This window comes from Pogona vitticeps, chromosome 1 (genome assembly GCF_051106095.1).
Source record: "Pogona vitticeps strain Pit_001003342236 chromosome 1, PviZW2.1, whole genome shotgun sequence".
NCBI classification, from domain to species: domain Eukaryota; kingdom Metazoa; phylum Chordata; class Lepidosauria; order Squamata; family Agamidae; genus Pogona; species Pogona vitticeps.
Genome location: NC_135783.1, coordinates 269,063,131 through 269,082,203, shown reverse-complemented (window position 1 = coordinate 269,082,203; position 19,073 = coordinate 269,063,131). Strand labels below are relative to the sequence as shown.

Here is a 19,073-nt window from a genome sequence, read left to right as displayed (position 1 = left end):
TCAATCCTTTTCCAAGCAGACCCTGCTGGTTTACTAAGACCTGACAGAGTACATGTACCATTAAGAGCTGCTCAGAATGAGGAACTCTGCCAGCTTCATATCTTATTACCCCAGTCTTGTATTAGAAAAGGTATATGTGGAGAAATTCTCCTTTCTAAACTCAAAAAGATAAAGAAACCTCTGAGTCAGCTGTGTCTTCCAACCAAAATAGGAAGATCTTGCCTTTGAAGCATCATCCATCAAACAAGTTTGATTTGCAACACTCAGAATCATCTCTTTATAGCTAGTGCCCATATTATTATCAATTTCTTCGTTACATTCATATTCCAAAGTAACACTTAAATTCCACTGTTTGAACAAGGAGTACATAGTTGTTTTGCACTTTATCTTTACAACAGCCCAGCAAGGGTGGTCAGGTTGAGATATAGAAAGTGGCCCAAGTTCACTCAAGGTGTTCACAATCTGGATCTCCCGAGTCTCTATCCAACACCATTGTCCAGCTTCTCATTGAGAAAATCTTGGACAGAGATGGGGAGCGTTGCTTTTCTGGATTAAAAGTTCCAGAATGGTCATTGTTACATCTTCTTCTTAAGGCTCACAAAGAGTTCTCCTGGATTAAGAGAAAATGAAAAAAAAATGGAGAAAAAAAATACCTTTCTTATAGCAAGAGTAAAACAGAAAGCATAAGGAGTAACATAGCAGAATAGAGAGAAATCTCACTCCCCTTCTGGTCGTGGGAGCCCCTGGACTCTGTAGTTGTTCAGCATGTTCTGGAACCTAGATCTATGCTGAGGTGGACCGCACGGGACTTCTCAGCTCCATATATACTTTTAGACACCCTAGCAATAAGTGCACCTGTTCATTAAGCATATCTTGGTGCTGCCAACTTTCTTGCTGTTTACATTTCACTAATTGGCAAAATGTTAACAAAATATCTCCCTAATGAGCAAACTGATCACAGAACCAGATATCAAAGCACAAACACTTGCTAGAACTGTGTAGCCTAGGCGTTTCTTATCATTCTTGGACTTCTCACCCTAGAATATCTGGGTAAACAACTTGGACTCCACTCATGCAATCAGATGAGGCTGGTTTCTACCAGTTTAGTTAGTTCTTTCCCAGATGACCTCTACTCACCTGTGGTGTCAATTAGTGTCTAGCAATAGTTTAAGTAATCATCTGAGCTGAATTCGCCCATTCCTGTCCATTTTAGTTCACTGATGCCCAGGATGTCGATGTTTATTCTTGCCATCTCCTGTTTGACCACATTCAGTTTACCCAGGTTCATGCATCTTACATTCCAGGTTCCTATGCAGTATTTTTCTTTACAGCATTGGACTTTCCTTTCACTTCCAGGCACGTCCACAACTGAGCATCCTTTCGGCTTTGGCCCAACCACTTCATTAGCTCTGGAGCTACTTGTACTTGTCCTCCACTCTTCCCCAGTAGCATGTTGGACACCTTCCGACCTGAGGGGCCCATCTTCCAGCGTCATATCTTTTAGCCTTTTGTTTCTGATCATGGGGCGTTCTTGGCAAAGATACTGGAGTGGCTTGCCATTTCCTACTCCAGGTGGATTGCATTTAGTCGGAACTCTCCACTATGTCCTGTCCGTCTTGGGTGTCCCTGCACGGCATAGCCCATAGCTTCTCTGAGTTACTCAAGCCCCTTCGCCACTACAAGGCAGCAATCCATGAAGGATTCTAGGGGACTGGAATGCTAAAGTAGGGAGCCAAGAGATAAAAGGAACAACAGGGAAGTTTGGCCTTGGAGTTCAGAACAAAGCAGGACAAAGGCTAATAGAGTTTTGTCAAGAGAATAAGCTGGTCATCACAAACACTCTTTTCCAACAACACAAGAGGCGACTCTATACATGGAAATCACCAGATGGGCAACATCGAAATCAGATTGATTATATTCTCTGCAGCCAAAGATGGAGAAGCACTATACAGTCAGCAAAAACAAGACCTGGAGCTGACTGCGGCTCTGATCATCAGCTTCTCATAGCAAAATTCAAGCTTAGACTGAAGAGAGTAGGAAAAACCACTGGGCCACTCAGGTATCATCTAAACCAAATCCCCTATGAGTACACAGTGGAAGTAAAGAACAGATTTAATGAACTAGATTTGGTGGACAGAGTGCCTGAAGAACTTTGGATAGAGGCTCGTAACATTGTCCAGGAGGCAGCAACGAAAACCATCCCAAAGAAAAGGAAATGCAAGAAAGCAAAGTGGCTGTCCAACGAGGCCTTAGAAATAGCAGAGAGGAGAAGGGAAGCAAAATGCAAGGGAGATAGGGAAAGTTACAGAAAATGCAGACTTCCAAAGAATAGCAAGGAGAGACAAGAGGGCCTTCTTAAATGAACAATGCAAAGAAATAGAGGAAGATAACAGAAAAGGAAAGACCAGAGATCTGTTCAGGAAAATTGGAGATATTAGAGGAACATTTTGCGCAAAGATGAACATGATAAAAGACAAAAATGGGAGGGACCTAACAGAAGCAGAAGACGTCAAGAAGAGGTGGCAAGAATACACAGAGGAATTATACCAGAAAGATCTGGATTTCCCAGACAACCCAGATAGTGTGGTTGCTGACCTTGAGCCAGACATCCTGGAGAGTGAAGTCAAGTGGGCCTTAGAAAGCCTGGCTAACAACAAGGCCAGTGGAGGTGATGGCATTCCAGTTGAACTATTTAAAATCTTGAAAGATGATGCTGTTAAGGTGCTACATTCAATATGCCAGCAAGTTTGGAAAACTCAACAGTGGCCAGAGGATTGGAAAAGATCAGTCTACATCCCCATCCCAAAGAAAGGCAGTGCCAAAGAATGCTCCAACTACCGTACAATTGCACTCATTTCACACGCTAGCAAGGTTATGCTCAAAATCCTCCAAGGTAGGCTTCAGCAGTATGTGGACCGAGAACTCCCAGAAGTACAAGCTGGATTCCGAAGAGGCAGAGGAACTCGAGACCAAAATGCTAACTTGCGCTGGATTATGGAGAAAGCCAGAGAGTTCGAGAAAAATATCTACTTCTGCTTCATTGACTATGCGAAAGCCTTTGACTGTGTGGATCACAGCAAACTATGGCAAGTTCTTAAAGAAATGGGAGTGCCTGACCACTTTATCTGTCTCCTGAGAAACCTATATGTGGGACAGGAAGCAACAGTTAGAACTGGCTATGGAAGAACTGATTGGTTCAAAATTGGGAAAGGAGTACGGCAAGGCTGTATACTGTCCCCCAGCTTATTTAACTTATATGCAGAATACATCATGTGGAAGGCTGGACTGGAAGAAACCCAAGCCGGAATTAAGATTGCCGGAAGAAATATCAACAACCTCCGATATGCAGATGATACCACTCTGATGGCAGAAAGTGAGGAGGAATTAAAGAACCTTGTAATGAGAGTGAAAGAGGAGAGTGCAAAAAACGGTCTGAAACTCAACATCAAAAAAAACTAAGATCATGGCCACTGGTCCCATCACCTCCTGGGAAATAGAAGGGGAAGATATGGAGGCAGTGTCAAATTTTATCTTCCTGGGCTCCATGATCACTGCAGATGGAGACAGCAGCCCTGAAATTAAAAGACGCCTTCTTCTTGGGAGGAAAGCGATGACAAATCTTGACAGCATCTTGAAAAGCCGAGACCTCACCTTGCCAACAAAAGTCCGAATAGTCAAAGCTATGGTTTTTCCTGTCGTGATGTATGGAAGTGAGAGCTGGACCATAAAGAAAGCAGACCGCCGAAGAATTGATGCCTTTGAATTGTGGTGCTGGAGGAGGCTCTTGAGAATCCCCTGGACTGCAAGGAGAACAAACCTATCAGTTCTAAAGGAAATCAACCCTGAGTGCTCACTGGAAGGACAGATCCTGAAGCTGAGGCTCCAGTACTTTGGCCATCTCATGAGAAGAAAAGAGTCCTTGGAAAAAACCCTGATGTTAGGAAGGTGTGACGGCAAGAGGAGAAGGGGACGACCGAGGATGAGATGGCTGGACAGTGTCTGCGAAGCAACCAACATGAACCTGACACAACTCCGGGAGGCAGTAGAAGACAGGAGGGCCTGGCGTGCTCTGGTCCATGGGGTCACGAAGAGTCGGACACGACTAAACGACTAAACACAATAGTTTAAGTATTGGACACCGAGAGAAATATTGATGCACACCAGACTAAATCTCCTCAGCAATGACAAAGTCTCCTGCATGGACACTACATCTAGACAGGAATCTACATTTTTCTTCTTCTGACAGTGAAGATGCAAATAGATAAAGATGCAAATTCTAATAAAGCAAATTATTTTAAAATGATATCTAGCATGGAGATGGTGGACCCTCTGTCATAATACTGTACTAGAATCTCAGGTCATCTCTGTCCTGATTTGCTCCACTCCAGGTTCAGTATATGAAGGAGACTATGAAGAAGTAAATATTGCTTTAAGCAGTGTATGGTCAAAGTGCAGAATTCCCTGCCCCAACATGGTTGCCAGCCTGGACAGCTTTAGCAAAAGGACTTGACAAATTCATGGAGCAGGGCAAATCTGATAATGATAAATATCAATATATCATCACCAGAATGGCAGCCAAATGTACAGTGCTGACAGAATAAGGCAGCTTTCTACTTTAAGGGGCACATACAAGGCACAGATCAGGCTGGCAAGCTCAGGAGGATCACCTCAATGGTGGTGCCCCTACTGCTCTCTAGCATTTGCCCACCTGAGGAAGTTACCTCACTCTACCTATGAGCACAGCCAGCCCAGCAGTGTTCATTGCATTACCTTCTCTAATGCTTAGACTCTCCTGCCCAGCCCAAAGTCTTTCATGTGGAAGGCAAAGAAAAAAAAAAACCTTTAGCGTAGTATTGTGAGCTCTGCAAGCAGTTCACATTATAAGCACTTACAGTACATATAAGGAGAATATAACAACAACTGAGCTGGCTGGATAGCTCAGTGGTTTAGATATCTGGCTGTGGAGTCAGAAGTTGGGAGTTGGATTCCCCCACTGTGCCTTCAGGGAGAAGAGCCAGCCTGTGTGGCCTTGGGCAAGCTGCACAGTCCCAGGGCACCCCCCCAAGAAGAAGGGGGTGCTCTGGATTTTCTTCTATCTGGAAAACCCTGCAAAGGGTTGCCATAAGTCAGGAATGACTTGATGGCACCTCATTATTATTATTGTGGCCGCTGCTATTGTTGTTACAACTGAAACAATTAAAATATTAAGTAAATATGAGACTATTAACTCATGGTAAAACAGCTAGAGCTCTGGAATACACACAGTGGTTCTAGTGTTGGACGAAGACTTGAAAGGCTGAGATTCCCCTGGGTTCAGATCTCCACTTGACAATGAAACGTACCTGGTGACCTTGGCACAGTCACATTCTCTCCGTGTCACCTACTTCATAGAGTCATTGTAGCGAGGAAGGCAGCCATGTTCATCACCTTGAACACGTTGCAGAAAAGGCAAGATACAAATGTGCCAGATAAATACAACTATTAAAGAGGAGTAGAAGCATTGAACCACCAAGCACACCAGAGTTACACGCCCCAGTTACCACCTTTCTTAATTATCTGGGGACATCTCTCTGCATGCGTGGCACCATTGATGCAAGTGGCACAGGCAGCAGCAACGATTCGTTGTGGCCGTCACAGATGTGCAGTTTTGCTGGTGGTAACCAAATGCAAAGCAAGTTGGGCTGAGCACTAATAAAAATGGGGAGGGTCCCTTGGGAACCACTTTGGCAATGTTACTGCTTATTTATTACCCGGGCCCTAGAACAGCTCATTCTGACAAGGCATGACATGAATGAATTAAGAAAATATTATATCCTTTATAAAAAGAGTCCTGCTCTAGAGGCTAGGAAAATGCCGCTTATGCCTCCACCTATGCTACGGAAGTATTTCACTTCCTGGTTATCAGATTCTCTTTCAGGTATTCTGTGGAATAAACTTGGCACTTTGAGTCAGGTTGCTCCACCAGGGTGGTCCTATCCAGAGCTTGGAAATGTTACTCTTTTTTTTGGACTAGGGTTCCCAGAATCCCCAGCCAGTATGAACATGTGGCTGTGAGGACTTGGAAGTTGCAGACGGAAAACTCTGGTTCCCCTCCTGATCAGCTATGATTTAGGAACCAACTAAACAAACAAAATAGGACCCCAGGCCAGGAGGGAACTCTAAATAACTCCCTCATAAACCCCTTCCCTGAACATTAAATTTCACGTTTGATGTCGTTGGTTAAAAAAAGAAATTAAGGAAAACTTAAGGGTGCAGTGGGGTGGATTTACGTAGGCTCAGCTTAGGCCTGTGGGGCCTCTAAATCCGCCTGGATCGCACCCATGGCACTCAAACTGAGCAAGACGCTATCGTTACAGTCTCGGCAACCGTTACAGTCCCGTTACGCCTCTAGCCCCCGGCTCCCAACCTGTTCCTTCAGATTCAGAGAAGCCCCTTCCTGGGATCGCCAACCGGTGGCTCCGTTGCGGGCAGATCAGGAACTCCGGTTCAAACCCACAAGCTCACCGCCACCCCTCCTAAACTCGCATCGCAACACCCGCCGCGGATTAACTCTGCCCATTTATTTCGCCACCCCTGATTTGAGGGTCGCCACCCTTCTCCCAGGTCACTCTCGCCGTAAGGGAAGGCGCAGCCACCTGACCGCGCGCCCACCCTTTTTGCCCGAGGAAACGCTGCCGAATGCGTCGTGGGGTTTCGTCCCGACTCCCGAGTAACGCCGCGCCCCCCAGCAGCGCACCTTGGGCTTGAGGGTACCTTCCCTCAACCGCTTCCTTGCATCTCTTCGGGATGCTGCGAAAGTTTCCGAAACTTCGAGCCCGCTCCTTGAGATGGGTGTGTGTGTGTGAGGGGAATATCAGGGCTACCTCTGCCTCGGGGTCACTCGCTCCCCGGAGGAACCAATCATCCGGGAGAAACCTTTGCCTGGGCGCCCCCCCTTCCAGGAAAGGAAGCCTTCCCTAAGATCTCCTTGCCTGCCCACGAATGGCCACCCAGTTCCTCTAGACTTTGGGCGGGTGATTCATTTCAAGCCTCTGCCCTTCGGAGACGGGGAGGGGGGACGGGGGGGGGACCCCCCGCCCCCCCAAACACACACACACACACACACACAGAGAGAGAGAGAGAGAGAGAGAAAAGGCCACCTCGGGTCTCCTCTTTCTCACACACACACCCCTCGTCCCCCAAATCACTGCGACCCCCCCCCCCCGCTCAGCTCTTTCACCGGCTCTCGTGAACGGAGAGCTCGGTTAAGTCAACCTCGCCGAGCTGCCGAGCTACTGCTAATCCCCGGGTCTGAAACGCAACCGCACTTCACTTCGGATCTGGGCAGGAGCGGGTCCGTCCTCGGGTTTCTCCTGAGCGGCGACGAAGCCCGTCCTTTCGATTTCGCAGTCTTTCCCCCCCCCCGCCTTCATACACACACACACACACACACACACACACACACACACACCCCGCTTCCCCCCCCAGCCTCTCCCTCATTCTCTTCCCTGACCCTCCCCAAGCTCCGCGACGAGGAAGGTGGGGGGGGGACCCTTCGTGGGCTGCAACTGATTAAAGGCTGCGTTCGTTAGTTCCTTGCTGGCTTCGCTTCGTTTTCTCCGGAGACGACGAGGAGGAGGGGCTGGGGGGGCTTCCCCCAGCCATCTATTTTCAACCTGCCCAGGTTGTGATTTTTCCCCCCCTCCTCTCTCTCTCTCTCTCTCTCACTCTCTCTCCTTGCAGGAGCAGCCCAGCATACCGCAATTTTGCTCTTTATTTCATTTTTTTTTTAAAAAAAAGGAAAAAAAAAGTTGTGGGGTTGGGAAAGGCAGCAGAGGAGATGGGACGCGACCGGGGCTACCCTTGCGGGGCTTGGCGAGCCCTGCCGCTGCTCGCGTGGACTTTCCCCTTGGTGACATTCGCCTCGTTCCCCGACGAAACCTTAGAGCGAGCCTCCAAATCCGAAGGCTATTGCAGCCGGATCTTGCGCGCCCAAGGCACCCGGCGAGAAGGATATAACGAATTCAGCCTCCGCGTGGAAGGCGAGCCGGAATTCTACAAGCCCGGAAACAGCTACCGGGGTAAGTTGGTCGGGGGGGGGGGGGAGAGGGAGAGACGCCGACGCCGGGGAAGAAGCGCGGCGGTCAGGAATCCGCGAGAGCCCGCGAGTGGCGCGGCGCAAACCCCGGGGGGGGGGGTCCCTTGGCCTCTCGGCTGGGCTGCTCCCCGCTGACTCGCTCCCACACACGTTGCTTGCTTGCTTGGGGTGTGTGTGTGTGTGTGTACACGTAAACAGAGACACAACACTCGCGGCGGGGGAGGGAAAGCCTTTTCCTTAAAACACCCCCCCCCCCCCAATTTTGTATTCTTCTCGGGCAAAAGGAAGCTTTTTTTTTTCTTACGTTGCTCAGGGCACCATTTCTTCCTTTCTTAACCTCAGTTGTCCCCCTGCATTCTTCCCTGTCAACTTCGAGCTGCAAGTGGAAATTATTATTTTTTTTTCACTTGGCCAAAGGAGACTCCGGCTTTTAATTATCTCGCTGTGACACAGGAATTCGGAATAGCTTGCGTGCGTGGGCCCGGAAGGCTTCTGGAAGCCGCCCCCCCCCCCAGCTTTTGTGTTCCGTTTTCCATTTCGTGTTTGGGTCCCAGTTCTCTCTTTTTCCCATTGTTCTTTCCTATAAAAAGAGAACGTCCAGCCAGATCTTGGACCTGCTTTACTGTGTAAATGCTGTTAACTGGTGGCATCACGCTCTGCACATGCTCAGGAACCCTTAAGGAAACGCTCTGGTGGTGAGAACTATATTCAAGCGTTGGGTAGCAGTTGGGGGTTTCTTTAAATAAAAGTGCTCTTATAACTTGGAAAGCACTTGGGAGTGGGCAGGGTTAGACCATTCAAGAAGAAAATGCATGTGGATGAAAAAAAGCCACACAACTCAGTAACCCCCTGAAAGAATAAATACTTAAAAGATGTTAATGATACAGGGATTTCCTCTATTCTCCTCAAGTTGTCTTTCTGGACAGGTGAAACAGCTACCAATAATCTTTCCTCCCAGTCTGGACCACATACGGATTTTAGGAGAAGCATAATCGACATCCTTTTTGGGCACTTAATTTTTTATTTTTAAAAATGCTTTTGGAAAACAATCCCATATATGTTTTTGACTAAAGCTATCAAACACATCACAAGCTCATTTATTAAAGTACCGGTAATTCTTGAGTAGCACTTCTCCTTCCCTTCCTTTGGCTTGAATATTGGAAGGGTGTTTATGTTCCTTCAAGCCCCCACCAAATAATGCATGGTTAATGTTGGGCTTTTTCCTAAAATTCATTCTTGAGGAAAGGAGTCTTCAGTATAGATTACCTATTTATGACTTCTGTGACCATTAGGCACTCTTGTGCTTGGAAAGGAAATGGGCTGAATAAGAGAAGTGGAGATAAAATGTGTTTGTAAGAGAGAATGTTAACTATTCGTGATGAGCAGCAGATTAATCTTGAGTTTGTGATAACTTTTTGCACCAGGTCAGCTTAATACCAGTTTAGAGTTTTTGGGGTGGTGTTTCAATTGGGGTCTAAATTGTATGTCAAAGATTTGGAAACCACTCCTCGTGAAAAAGTTTCACTGGATAGTGTTTTTGCTTGCCAAGAAGGGTTTTCTCTTCTTCTTCCTCCTCCTCGGAACTGGAGGAAAGGAAACAGATCTTTAAATAAACTTCCAGAGTAAAATCTGGAAGGGAGGGGGAAGTTATGAGGTTTTGCCAACAAAATACAATCAAATACAATCATTTTCACATATTTATTAGCAGAAGTTTTCAGATTTTACTTCTAGGCTCATTAGATAATGTGACTTTCAAAGCTAAATCATTCCATGATCTCCTAAAAGCCAGATGGGAAGAGTCTAAGAAAATGTCAGAAGTGTAACTTTATGTTTCCCACAGCAATTTAATGTTGCCACTTTGTTTTATTTTTACTAACTGTCACAGGAGTTTAACAGGTTGCTCTCATGCAATATGGAGTTACATCACTCTAAGTCCAGAAAAGGATCACTCCCCATCATTTTTAAAAAATGTTGTTCTCTTTAAAAATGATCTCTTATCCTTATGAAGTCTATGTAAAGGGGGAATTGCTAATTAAGAACAAATTGAGGTTTTGCGGTTTATAAATTGCCTGGAAAGAAGAAACATTCTGAATAAGAGAATTGAATTAGAGCCAGAGATTCAGAAAACAATGTTAATAGAGGCTGAGGGCATTAATGGAAAAAGCCTAGTGCCAAAACCTGAGGGAACCATTCTTGATTGCTGAAGCGATTTTGTTACTCTGTTACTCACTTTTTAATAGAAAGGGGCATGAAAATGTTCTTTAAAGAGGCGAAACAGGAGTGAAGAGGTTGCCAGTTCACACCCACATGCTCTTTATCATCTGTTGTTCAGTTGGTAACCTCTTGTCTTTGGATAAGCAGAGTGAAGTGTGATCCATATTCAAGACTGGAAGGAGCAGCAATACTTCTTTCTTCAAACAGAGGGGGGTATAAGTGGTTTGTTTATTTATTTTTACCTCCTAGCTCATACCTTCTTATGACCAATTTTCCAATACTATGATGAGCATTCTTCTCTCAGTATATGGTAGGTTGTGGCACATGTTCTTGTGAAAGAGTGCCCCACACATTAGTCTCACTTCAGCAGCATGCGTTCAGGAAGCATTAATTAGCCCTGTTTGTACTGACTGGTCCCACATGGTTTTTGTCACCTATTGATATGAACATTGATCACAAGTGGGGATATTAGTCCTATACGTCAGCTGTGGCCTTCATACCACTGAACTGAAATAATGTTGTAAAGAAGAAGAGATGTTCCTGTCTCAGATTCACAATATTTGCCTAATATGCTTAACATGCCTACACTTTAGATTTAAATGAATTTAATGGTCACTCCCCTGTTCAAGGTCATCTTGGTTTTAGCAACACAGGACCAGCCACCTCTAGACACCGAATTCTTAGCATCTCACCAAACAACATTCTCTGAGATTCAGTGAGCCAAGTTGAAATTTCTGAGAGGAATCTTTTTTTTTTTGAGAAATTTTTTGAGATGTTTTTGTTCTTTCTGACTACTACCACGCCTCCTAGAAAAAAGAATGCTATATTGCAGGGTTTCTTCTCAGAATATTCTCCCTTATTCTCAGAATATTCACTCTTATTCACTGCTGACTGGGGCTGATTACAGGGATCACATAACACCCCCCTCTGCCGTTACAGCAGCTCCAGTGGCGGCGGATCTGTTTGGGGGCTGAATTCAAAGTGTCGGTTCTAACCTATGAAGCCCTAAATGGCATGTGCCCAAGTTATCTCAAGAACCACATTTCTCTTTATGACCCTGCTAAGATCGCTAGGAGAAGTCTTTCTCTTGGCCTCGCCACCTTCACAGGTGTGTTTGGTGGGGACATGGGAGAGGCCTTCTCTGTTGCTGCTCTCAGACTTTGGAACTCCCTCCAACAGGAGGCCAGGCTGGCACCATCTTTGCTGTCCTTTCACAAGCAGTCAAAGACTTTTCTCTTCAGGCAAGCTTTCCCTGATTGGTAGGCTGCCTGAGTGGGTTTTTTTAAAATGGTTTGCTGTAGCTTACTACTTTGAATGTCTTTTGGTGTTGCTTATGGGGGTTTTTGTGTGTGTATGTGTGTATGGTATTTGTTTGATCCATTTAGCATTTGTTTATTCACTGTTGTTAGCTTTAAGATTGTCTTTTAATGATATAAGCCACCAGAGGTCCTTTTAAAGAGAAAGGCGGGGTAAAAATATTTTACATAAAGTATTTTGTGAAAGATGTCACCCTCGTTGTTATGCTTCCATGGCCATTCACCCACCTCCATGCTTTGGAGCGATGCTGTCTGGGATATTGTGGAGGGTGCAAAGTGTTTCCCAGGTTGCTGGCACAGTTGCATCTCATTGCTGATGTCATTTGACCCTTGGAGACGGTTGGGGAACTTCTCCCCCACCTCGGAGAAATTTGTTGAGATGTTCCACTCAGTCTTCTTTGCTGATACACAGGGTGGAAAAGTCTAGGATGACATTGACACATGACTCTAGGGCAATGCCTTGACATTTAAATAGTTGGGAACTCTGATGTATAAGTACCCTTTGATTACATGTGCCGAGATAGCTTTCTACCAGGAGCAGAAAGAGTGAGAAGAGACAGACTGGAAAGAGTTATCATTTACTGAAATAGTCCCCGACATTTTACTGCCAGAGTTGCAGCAACAAAGAGCATTTCCTCTGTGTCAACTTAATAGTACTCAGTGCTAGATTTATTTTGGCACAGGAGGGAGCAAAATCCCACGAGTGTACCTTCCCCTCCCTGGCAATAAAATGTAACAATGACAACTGAAAGAACTCATAATTTTCTGACCTTTCATGGAAATCTTAGATCTGCTGCTTAAAGCAAGTGCCTCACTATGTCTAATGCTAGGGTGAACCCTGGAATGAAAGGATAAACAGATGAAATAGGAACATCCATTCGATGTCTGCTTCTGTGTCTAAGCTCACAATTGCTTGCACACCTGCCAGTGATGCATTAGGATTTTGCCTCCAAGTAGATGCACCGAAGAGTGTGCTGTCTGAGTTGCATCTGAATCTTCATTATCCAGTTCTCTTCCAAAACCACAGACGTTGGGCACTCACTCAATTTCCTTTCAGATAAAAAGGTGGAGGAAGTAGTCGACAACTCTTTTTTTGATTTTCTTTATCAGCATCCTGAGTGTAGGTGTCTTCTTAATGCTCCAGCTGCTAAAATGTTGAAGCAGCCATTTAGCAATACATTTCTGGCTTTATGATTGTAGATAAAAGCATTGAAATGTGAATGCAGATTGACAGAGTATCTAAAACTAGAACATATATATATAACTGCTTGCTATAAACACTTCCTTGATTTTTAAGGCATAATTTTTGTTTCTGTTTGATCTCATAGGGCTGGCAAATATGTATTTTTTGAAAAGGTAGTGGTTTATATCATCCAGTTAGAACAAACTATTGAGAGTTCTGGTGATGTGCAACTATGAAGATGAGCTACAGAAGAAAAGAGTGGGTCAGTTATACCTGACTTCACACCGGGTAAAAATCCACGAGTTTTATAATCACACCTCTGCCCTCTCCTTTCTCCTTCATCCTGAGTTCTTTATTCTATACTTTTTCTTTTCCTACACAGATACTCATTCAGCTTAGATCAACTCTGACTAGGTTGGAAACCCTATCATCGCAGTGTGGTTTCCTTCCTTCCTGTTCTTTCTGCCCCTCCTCCTTCATCTTTTTTCTGGCTGCTATCCTAGCACTCCCCACCAAAAATATATACTTGCCACCCCATTGCTCTCCTTGCATCTCCCTTTCGTTTACCATATTCTAGCTGTCCAAATCTGGGCAGCCACTTGAGGAAGAGGACTTGCTGCTTAACAGTTCACATTAAAATGCCGGTTAATCCTTAAGGTTCCACAATATTTCTGTCTGTTGTTTTTCAGGCTGGGGTTTCTTGAACCCTTTATATGTCAATACAAGGGTGTGCAACCTTCAGTCCTTTTAAGAGCTGCAAGAGATGTAGTGTTTCAACAGGTATAGTTTTCTTGAGAATTGTGCTTCTACAAAGGTTGTGACCTTTTCGAAGGCATCTAGAATTACCTATCTCACCCTAATACTAACACTTCATTTGCAAAATAGAACAAATCTTACTGACCTGATGTTGGTTCAGGTTTAGGGTTCCTCTAAGGAATACTTAATGAATGCATGAAGTTTCTTTGTATGCATAGAAAAGCAAATGTGGGAAAAGGTGTCTCTCTGAACTGTAACTTCCAGAATTCCCAGAATTGTCCTCCTGAAAAATAACATTGACGTGCTCTGCCTAAGTAAATGTATAAATAAATATTATTTTTGAAATAAATGGTATTATATAATAATAGTGGTATTATATATTAACAGTGATGGCACTATTTAATAACAGTGATAGAATTAAATGATCTCTCCAAAATGATATGCTTGAGAAAGGATCTCCCTTCTGTTTTCAGACCACAGGGCAAGTAGTCTCTGCACATGTACAGAAGGTGTTCCTACTTTGACATAAAATCACTTCCCTTAAAAAAAAGTGTTAAGCAACAGTGTGCTCCTATACATGTCTAGCCGAAAGTAAAGACCGTTGACCAGAATCCTGCTAGTTACACATACTGGTGTAACTCTATTGCCATAAATTTGAGCAGCAAAGAAGTCAAGGGGCAGGGGCAGCAGCAAATTAGACTGGGGCCCATCGGACACTGAAGCAGAAAAGACAGCAAATTAGACCGTGTGACCCATTGGGCACTGAGGCACAAGGCAGCAAAACAGGCTTTTTGCCCCATCAGGCACTGAGGCACAAGGCAGCAACATGAATCTTAGCGGATAGGGTGGCATTGGGGGAGGCATTGGTGGTGTAGTGGCAGAAATCTGCCACATGGATGAGCAAGAGGGAGGTGTTTGCCATCAAGGTGGGATAAAGACAATCTCCAAGAAGAACTAAAATGTGCTATTTTGGGCTGCCAGGAAGGGTCACCCCTGTCATGTTGGCATTGCAGCACTTGGACAGATTTGGGTGGGGCTGAGCCCAGCCATGTTGGCATGGGCACGCCTGAATAGGTTTGGGCAGGGCTTAGCCCGGCCATATTGGCATGGGCACGCCCAGATAGGTTTAGGTGGGGCTGAGTCCGGCCATGTTGGCATGGGCACGCCTGAATAGGTTTGGGCAGGGCTTAGCCCGGCCATGTTGGCATGGGCACGCCCAGATAGGTTTAGGTGGGGCTGAGTCCGGCCATGTTGGCATGGGCACGCCTGAATAGGTTTGGGCAGGGCTTAGCCCGGCCATGTTGGCATGGGCACGCCCAGATAGGTTTAGGTGGGGCTGAGTCCGGCCATGTTGGCATGGTTGGAACTTGACCCAGCAGGCAGGAGTTAGAAAGAACTTGGCGTGATGAGCCAACTGGACCCAGCAGGCAGGACTTGGTTGGAACTTGGCCCGATGAGCTAACTGAATTACGGGGATGACTTGGCCCAGGCTTGCCGTGTAACCACAGTGGTTTCCTGAAAAGGCCTCCACCATCTGGGAGAGGGCCAGCCAATCCATGACACTGATGCCCACCTCTCTCCCCCCGGGCAGAATGGGCATCGAGGACATGATGTCCTCCAAAATGGCCTTCTGGTCCACCAGGTGGGACACCGTGGTGTAGGTGGAGTTCCACCTGGTGGGCAGGTCTGTCAGGAGAACGTGGGTCTCCTGACCCAACTCCTCCTGCCACTGATGCAGCCCGCGGGCAGCTTTCAGGCTGCAGGAGAAGTGGCCCACCAGCTGGTGCCATTGCTCCAGGAGTGCCTTCATCTTCTGGCTGCCTGCATCCCACTCAGGCTTGATATGGCTGCCCAGGCTAAGGGTATCATGCACCACAAGGTGTAATTTGGTGTGCCATGTATACAATGCCCTCAAAGCCTGCCGCATGTTACACCCAGCATCCGTGACTATGTGCCACGGATGACCTCCACCTCCAGTGCCCACTCCTGCAGAGCGGACAGGAACTCATTGGCGATGTTCCTCCCCATTACCTGAGCTTCCATGTGCTGCGCCTGCAGCAGAACGGACCTGTAGTCTGGGGGGCAGGACAAGGGCCTCCCCCTGCGGCCCTGTCGCTGATGCCCTGCCATGAGACGAGTGGCCACCTGCTGGGCCTTGCCTTTCAACTGCTGCCTGAGGGTCATGGTGGACCCAACAGGTGCCATTTTGTGGAGGATGGCTTGCCTCATGCTGCCAGCCCCAGAAACCCCTGTGGCTTCCCTTTTGGAAGGAGGGACCTCCTCCTGCCTCCCCACATCTCCCCCTGAAGCTGCTTTCTTCCCTTCCCCAGATGGTATTGACAAAGTGCCTTCTCTGGACAGGAGCCTTGGATGGTGCTTCTCCAGATGTTGGCGGACGACGGTGGGGGACAGATGCCTGGGGCCTGACCCCCTCTGGACCATCACTAGGCAGGCATTCCAGCATACCAGCCGTTGGTCATCAGTGACTACCGTGGAATGATCCCACATGGCCCCTCTGCCATGTTTGCCCAAACAACGACCCACTGCCTGCCTCTGACTGCTGGCCTGGGAAGAACTCTGTGTCCCAGGGGTGCTGCTGGTCTGGGAGGAGGGAAGAGATGGCTCTGGGGACAGGGGTGGAGGGTTGTGAAGCCTGCCCTGCCATTACTGGTTTCAAATTGGACGGGGGATCTTTAGAAACCAGTGACTCCCCGGAGTCCTCTAGGAAGAGGAGCAGCAGTTCTTTGGGTGCCTCTGGAAGCTTTGCTTCCATGCCTGCCTGCAAGGCCACCAGAGGAGGGACAGTGGTGGCACTTGTCCCATTGCCTAATCTACATACAGTGGACCCTTGACTTACAGACGGCTTGACTTACAGACTTTTTGAGTTACAGACTTCTCTGGCCACAAAATTTAGGTTTGACTTGCAGACTGAGATTTGACTTACAGACCAGAAAAAAACCAAAATGGAACAAAAACGGCCTGTTACGGGATTAATCGGTTTTCAATGCACTGTTGGTCAATGGAGACTTGACTTACAGACTTTTTGACTTGAGAACCTCCTTCCAATACGGATTAAGTTCTCAAGTCAAGACCCCACTGTAGCTTCACAGCCTTCTTCCCCTTTGATTCCCTGTGGTGGAGAACTCCCTTCATTTTATACTGCCTAAGCAACTAAACAAATAATGAAGCAATGGGGATTGGGGAAAGAAACTAATAGAGGGTCAGCAAGAGTATGTAAATTTCAGCTTTTTTAAATGATGGTGGGGAGTGGTGGAATAATTGTTTTACTAAAATGTGATCTGCCTAAACAACACCCCCCCCAGGATAATGTAAATTAGGAAAAGGGATTCCAATCCACACAAACAAATTCTCCCCCACCCACTGTGGCTGAACACAAGCCGAAAATAAACTCCAAAAAGAATTAAGTTTTAAAAACGTAAAGCTCTGCCAGCTGAGTCTCTCTCTCTGTCTCTCTCTCTTTCTCTCTCTCTCTCTCTCTCTCACACACACACACACACACACACACACACACGCACACACACACACACACGCGCACACACACGCGCACACACACACACACACACAGTTTTAGGGGAACGGAAAAGGGATTTCAGTCACAAATCAAATTTCCCCACTGGGTGTGTCTCTTCCACCTGAGAGACACACAAACCTCCAAAAATAAAATTTTAAAAACTTAAAAAACCTTGCCAAATAAGTCTCAGAGACACAAAAAGGCACACAACCACATCAGTTAGGCGAAAGGAAAGGGATTCCACAGTCACACAACACATACCAAATCCCCCCCACGCACTGTGCCTGAAGAAGACACACACAAGCCTCTAAAAATAAAGTTTTAAAAACTCAAGCCCTTCCAAAGAAGTAGCTTAAGCTACCTGAAATTCCTCCCCAAATTCGCAGTAAAGATGATGTGATGATGATGATGAATGAATGAAAAAGAAAAATATGAGTGTTCACTTTGCTGCCACAAAAGTAAAACAAGAGCACAAGAGCAAGCCAGCAACTGTTCTCACTGTGGAGAGAATAGACAGAAGTGGGGAAAGGCTGGAGGGGAAAAACTTATGAAGCCTCAGTAAAAGTTAGTTACACTTTTCAGCAGTGCTACTGGCTGTTGGACATTCCAATCCAGGATTATTGTCCTGATTGGCCAGAGCTTCTAATTGGCACCAGCAAGCTCTGAGAGGCCCCAAAAAGGGTAACGAATATAGACGAATATTGATGGATCAATGGATCGATGAATAAAACAGAGGAAATATTCATCAAGCCATATTTGTTGGGACTTATATTTTGACAAAGGGGATGTGGTAGTGCTGCGGGTTAAACGCAGAAGCCTCTGTACTGCAAAGTCAGTAGACCTGCAGTCGTAAGATTGAACCCGTCACTTGTCCCAACTCCCGCCAATCTAGCGGTTCAAAAGCATGCAAAATGCAAAAATGCGAGTAGATAAATAGGCACCACCATGGTAGGAAGGTAACAGCGTTCCATGTCTAAGTCACACTGGCCACGTGACCATGGAAGATTGTCTTCGGACAAAAATGCTAGCTCTGTGGGTTGGAAACGGGGATGAGCACCGCCCTCTAGAGTCGGACACAAATGGACAAATTGTCAAGGGGAACCTTTACCTTTACATATATTTTGACGAATACAGATTGACGAATACCTGACAAATTGGCTATACAGTATCTGTAAACAAAAATACCTATTTTTATATTCATCCCCATCTCTAGTCTACATTCTTACAAAACCCAGCCAACTGGGCAATATGGCACCTGTATTTCCCATTCTTTCTGTCTCAGTTTTTTTCTCCCTCCATCTCTACTTTCATTGAGTCTTTTTTGTTCCCTCACATTTTCTTCCCTCCTCATCCCCCCCCTTAACCAGGCAACAGGAGTTCTAATCTCTCTTCATGCACACACACCTGGATTTTGTAACAAAGTTTACCTTGCAGATATGTTACAAAAGAGGGGTCTGTGTTGCTCCAGCAGACGTGAAATAACTATATTGTTGTCATTATTATTACATGCTGTCAAGTCACCTCTGGTGGCCCTTTGAATGAGTGATCTAAAAAATGTCCTGTTAAACTTTTGTGAAATCAAGCCCAAGCTTATGGAATCAGCCCATCTTGTATTTGGCCTTCCTCTTTTCCTGCTGTCTTTAATCTTTCCCAGCACTATTGTTTTTTTCTACAGAATCCTGCCTTCTTATGATGTTCCCAAAGTTGGAAATCTTCACTTTCAATGTTTTTACCTGCAGAGATAGTTCAGGCTTGATTTGATCTAGGATCCAATTGCTGGTCTTTCTGGCAGTTCAGGACATCTGCCAAACTATCCTCTGGCATCACATTTCAAATGAATCATTCCCTCCGCCCCCATCAACTTTCTTTACTGCCAGTTTTCAATATATGGTGAATGGATCTACAAGAGTGTAGATGATCTTGATCTTGGTCTCCAGCGACACAACCTTATACTTGATGATATTTTCTAATTCCTTCATAGCTCTAGCAGGATAG

At 45.9% G+C, this 19,073-nt stretch overlaps 1 protein-coding gene and 1 long non-coding RNA gene across 2 annotated transcripts in view; one reads left to right on the top strand and one right to left on the bottom strand.

Annotated features, from left to right (window-relative positions):
* Positions 1–248: 248 nt before the first annotated feature.
* LOC110080922 (uncharacterized) lies at positions 249–7,191 on the bottom strand. Its single transcript, XR_002300882.3, has 3 exons — positions 6,737–7,191; positions 5,343–5,427; positions 249–610 (listed from the first exon to the last, which is right to left on the bottom strand). It is a non-coding gene; the product is annotated as an uncharacterized LOC110080922 (long non-coding RNA).
* A 265-nt stretch (positions 7,192–7,456) lies between these two features.
* The window catches only part of SPON1 (spondin 1), a 385,887-nt gene continuing 374,270 nt past the window's right edge, over positions 7,457–19,073 (top strand). The window contains exon 1 of the mRNA XM_020797212.3: positions 7,457–8,060. Within this exon, the coding sequence (XP_020652871.2) occupies positions 7,820–8,060 (241 nt within the window). The 5' untranslated portion in view covers positions 7,457–7,819. The remainder of the gene's footprint in view (positions 8,061–19,073) is intronic.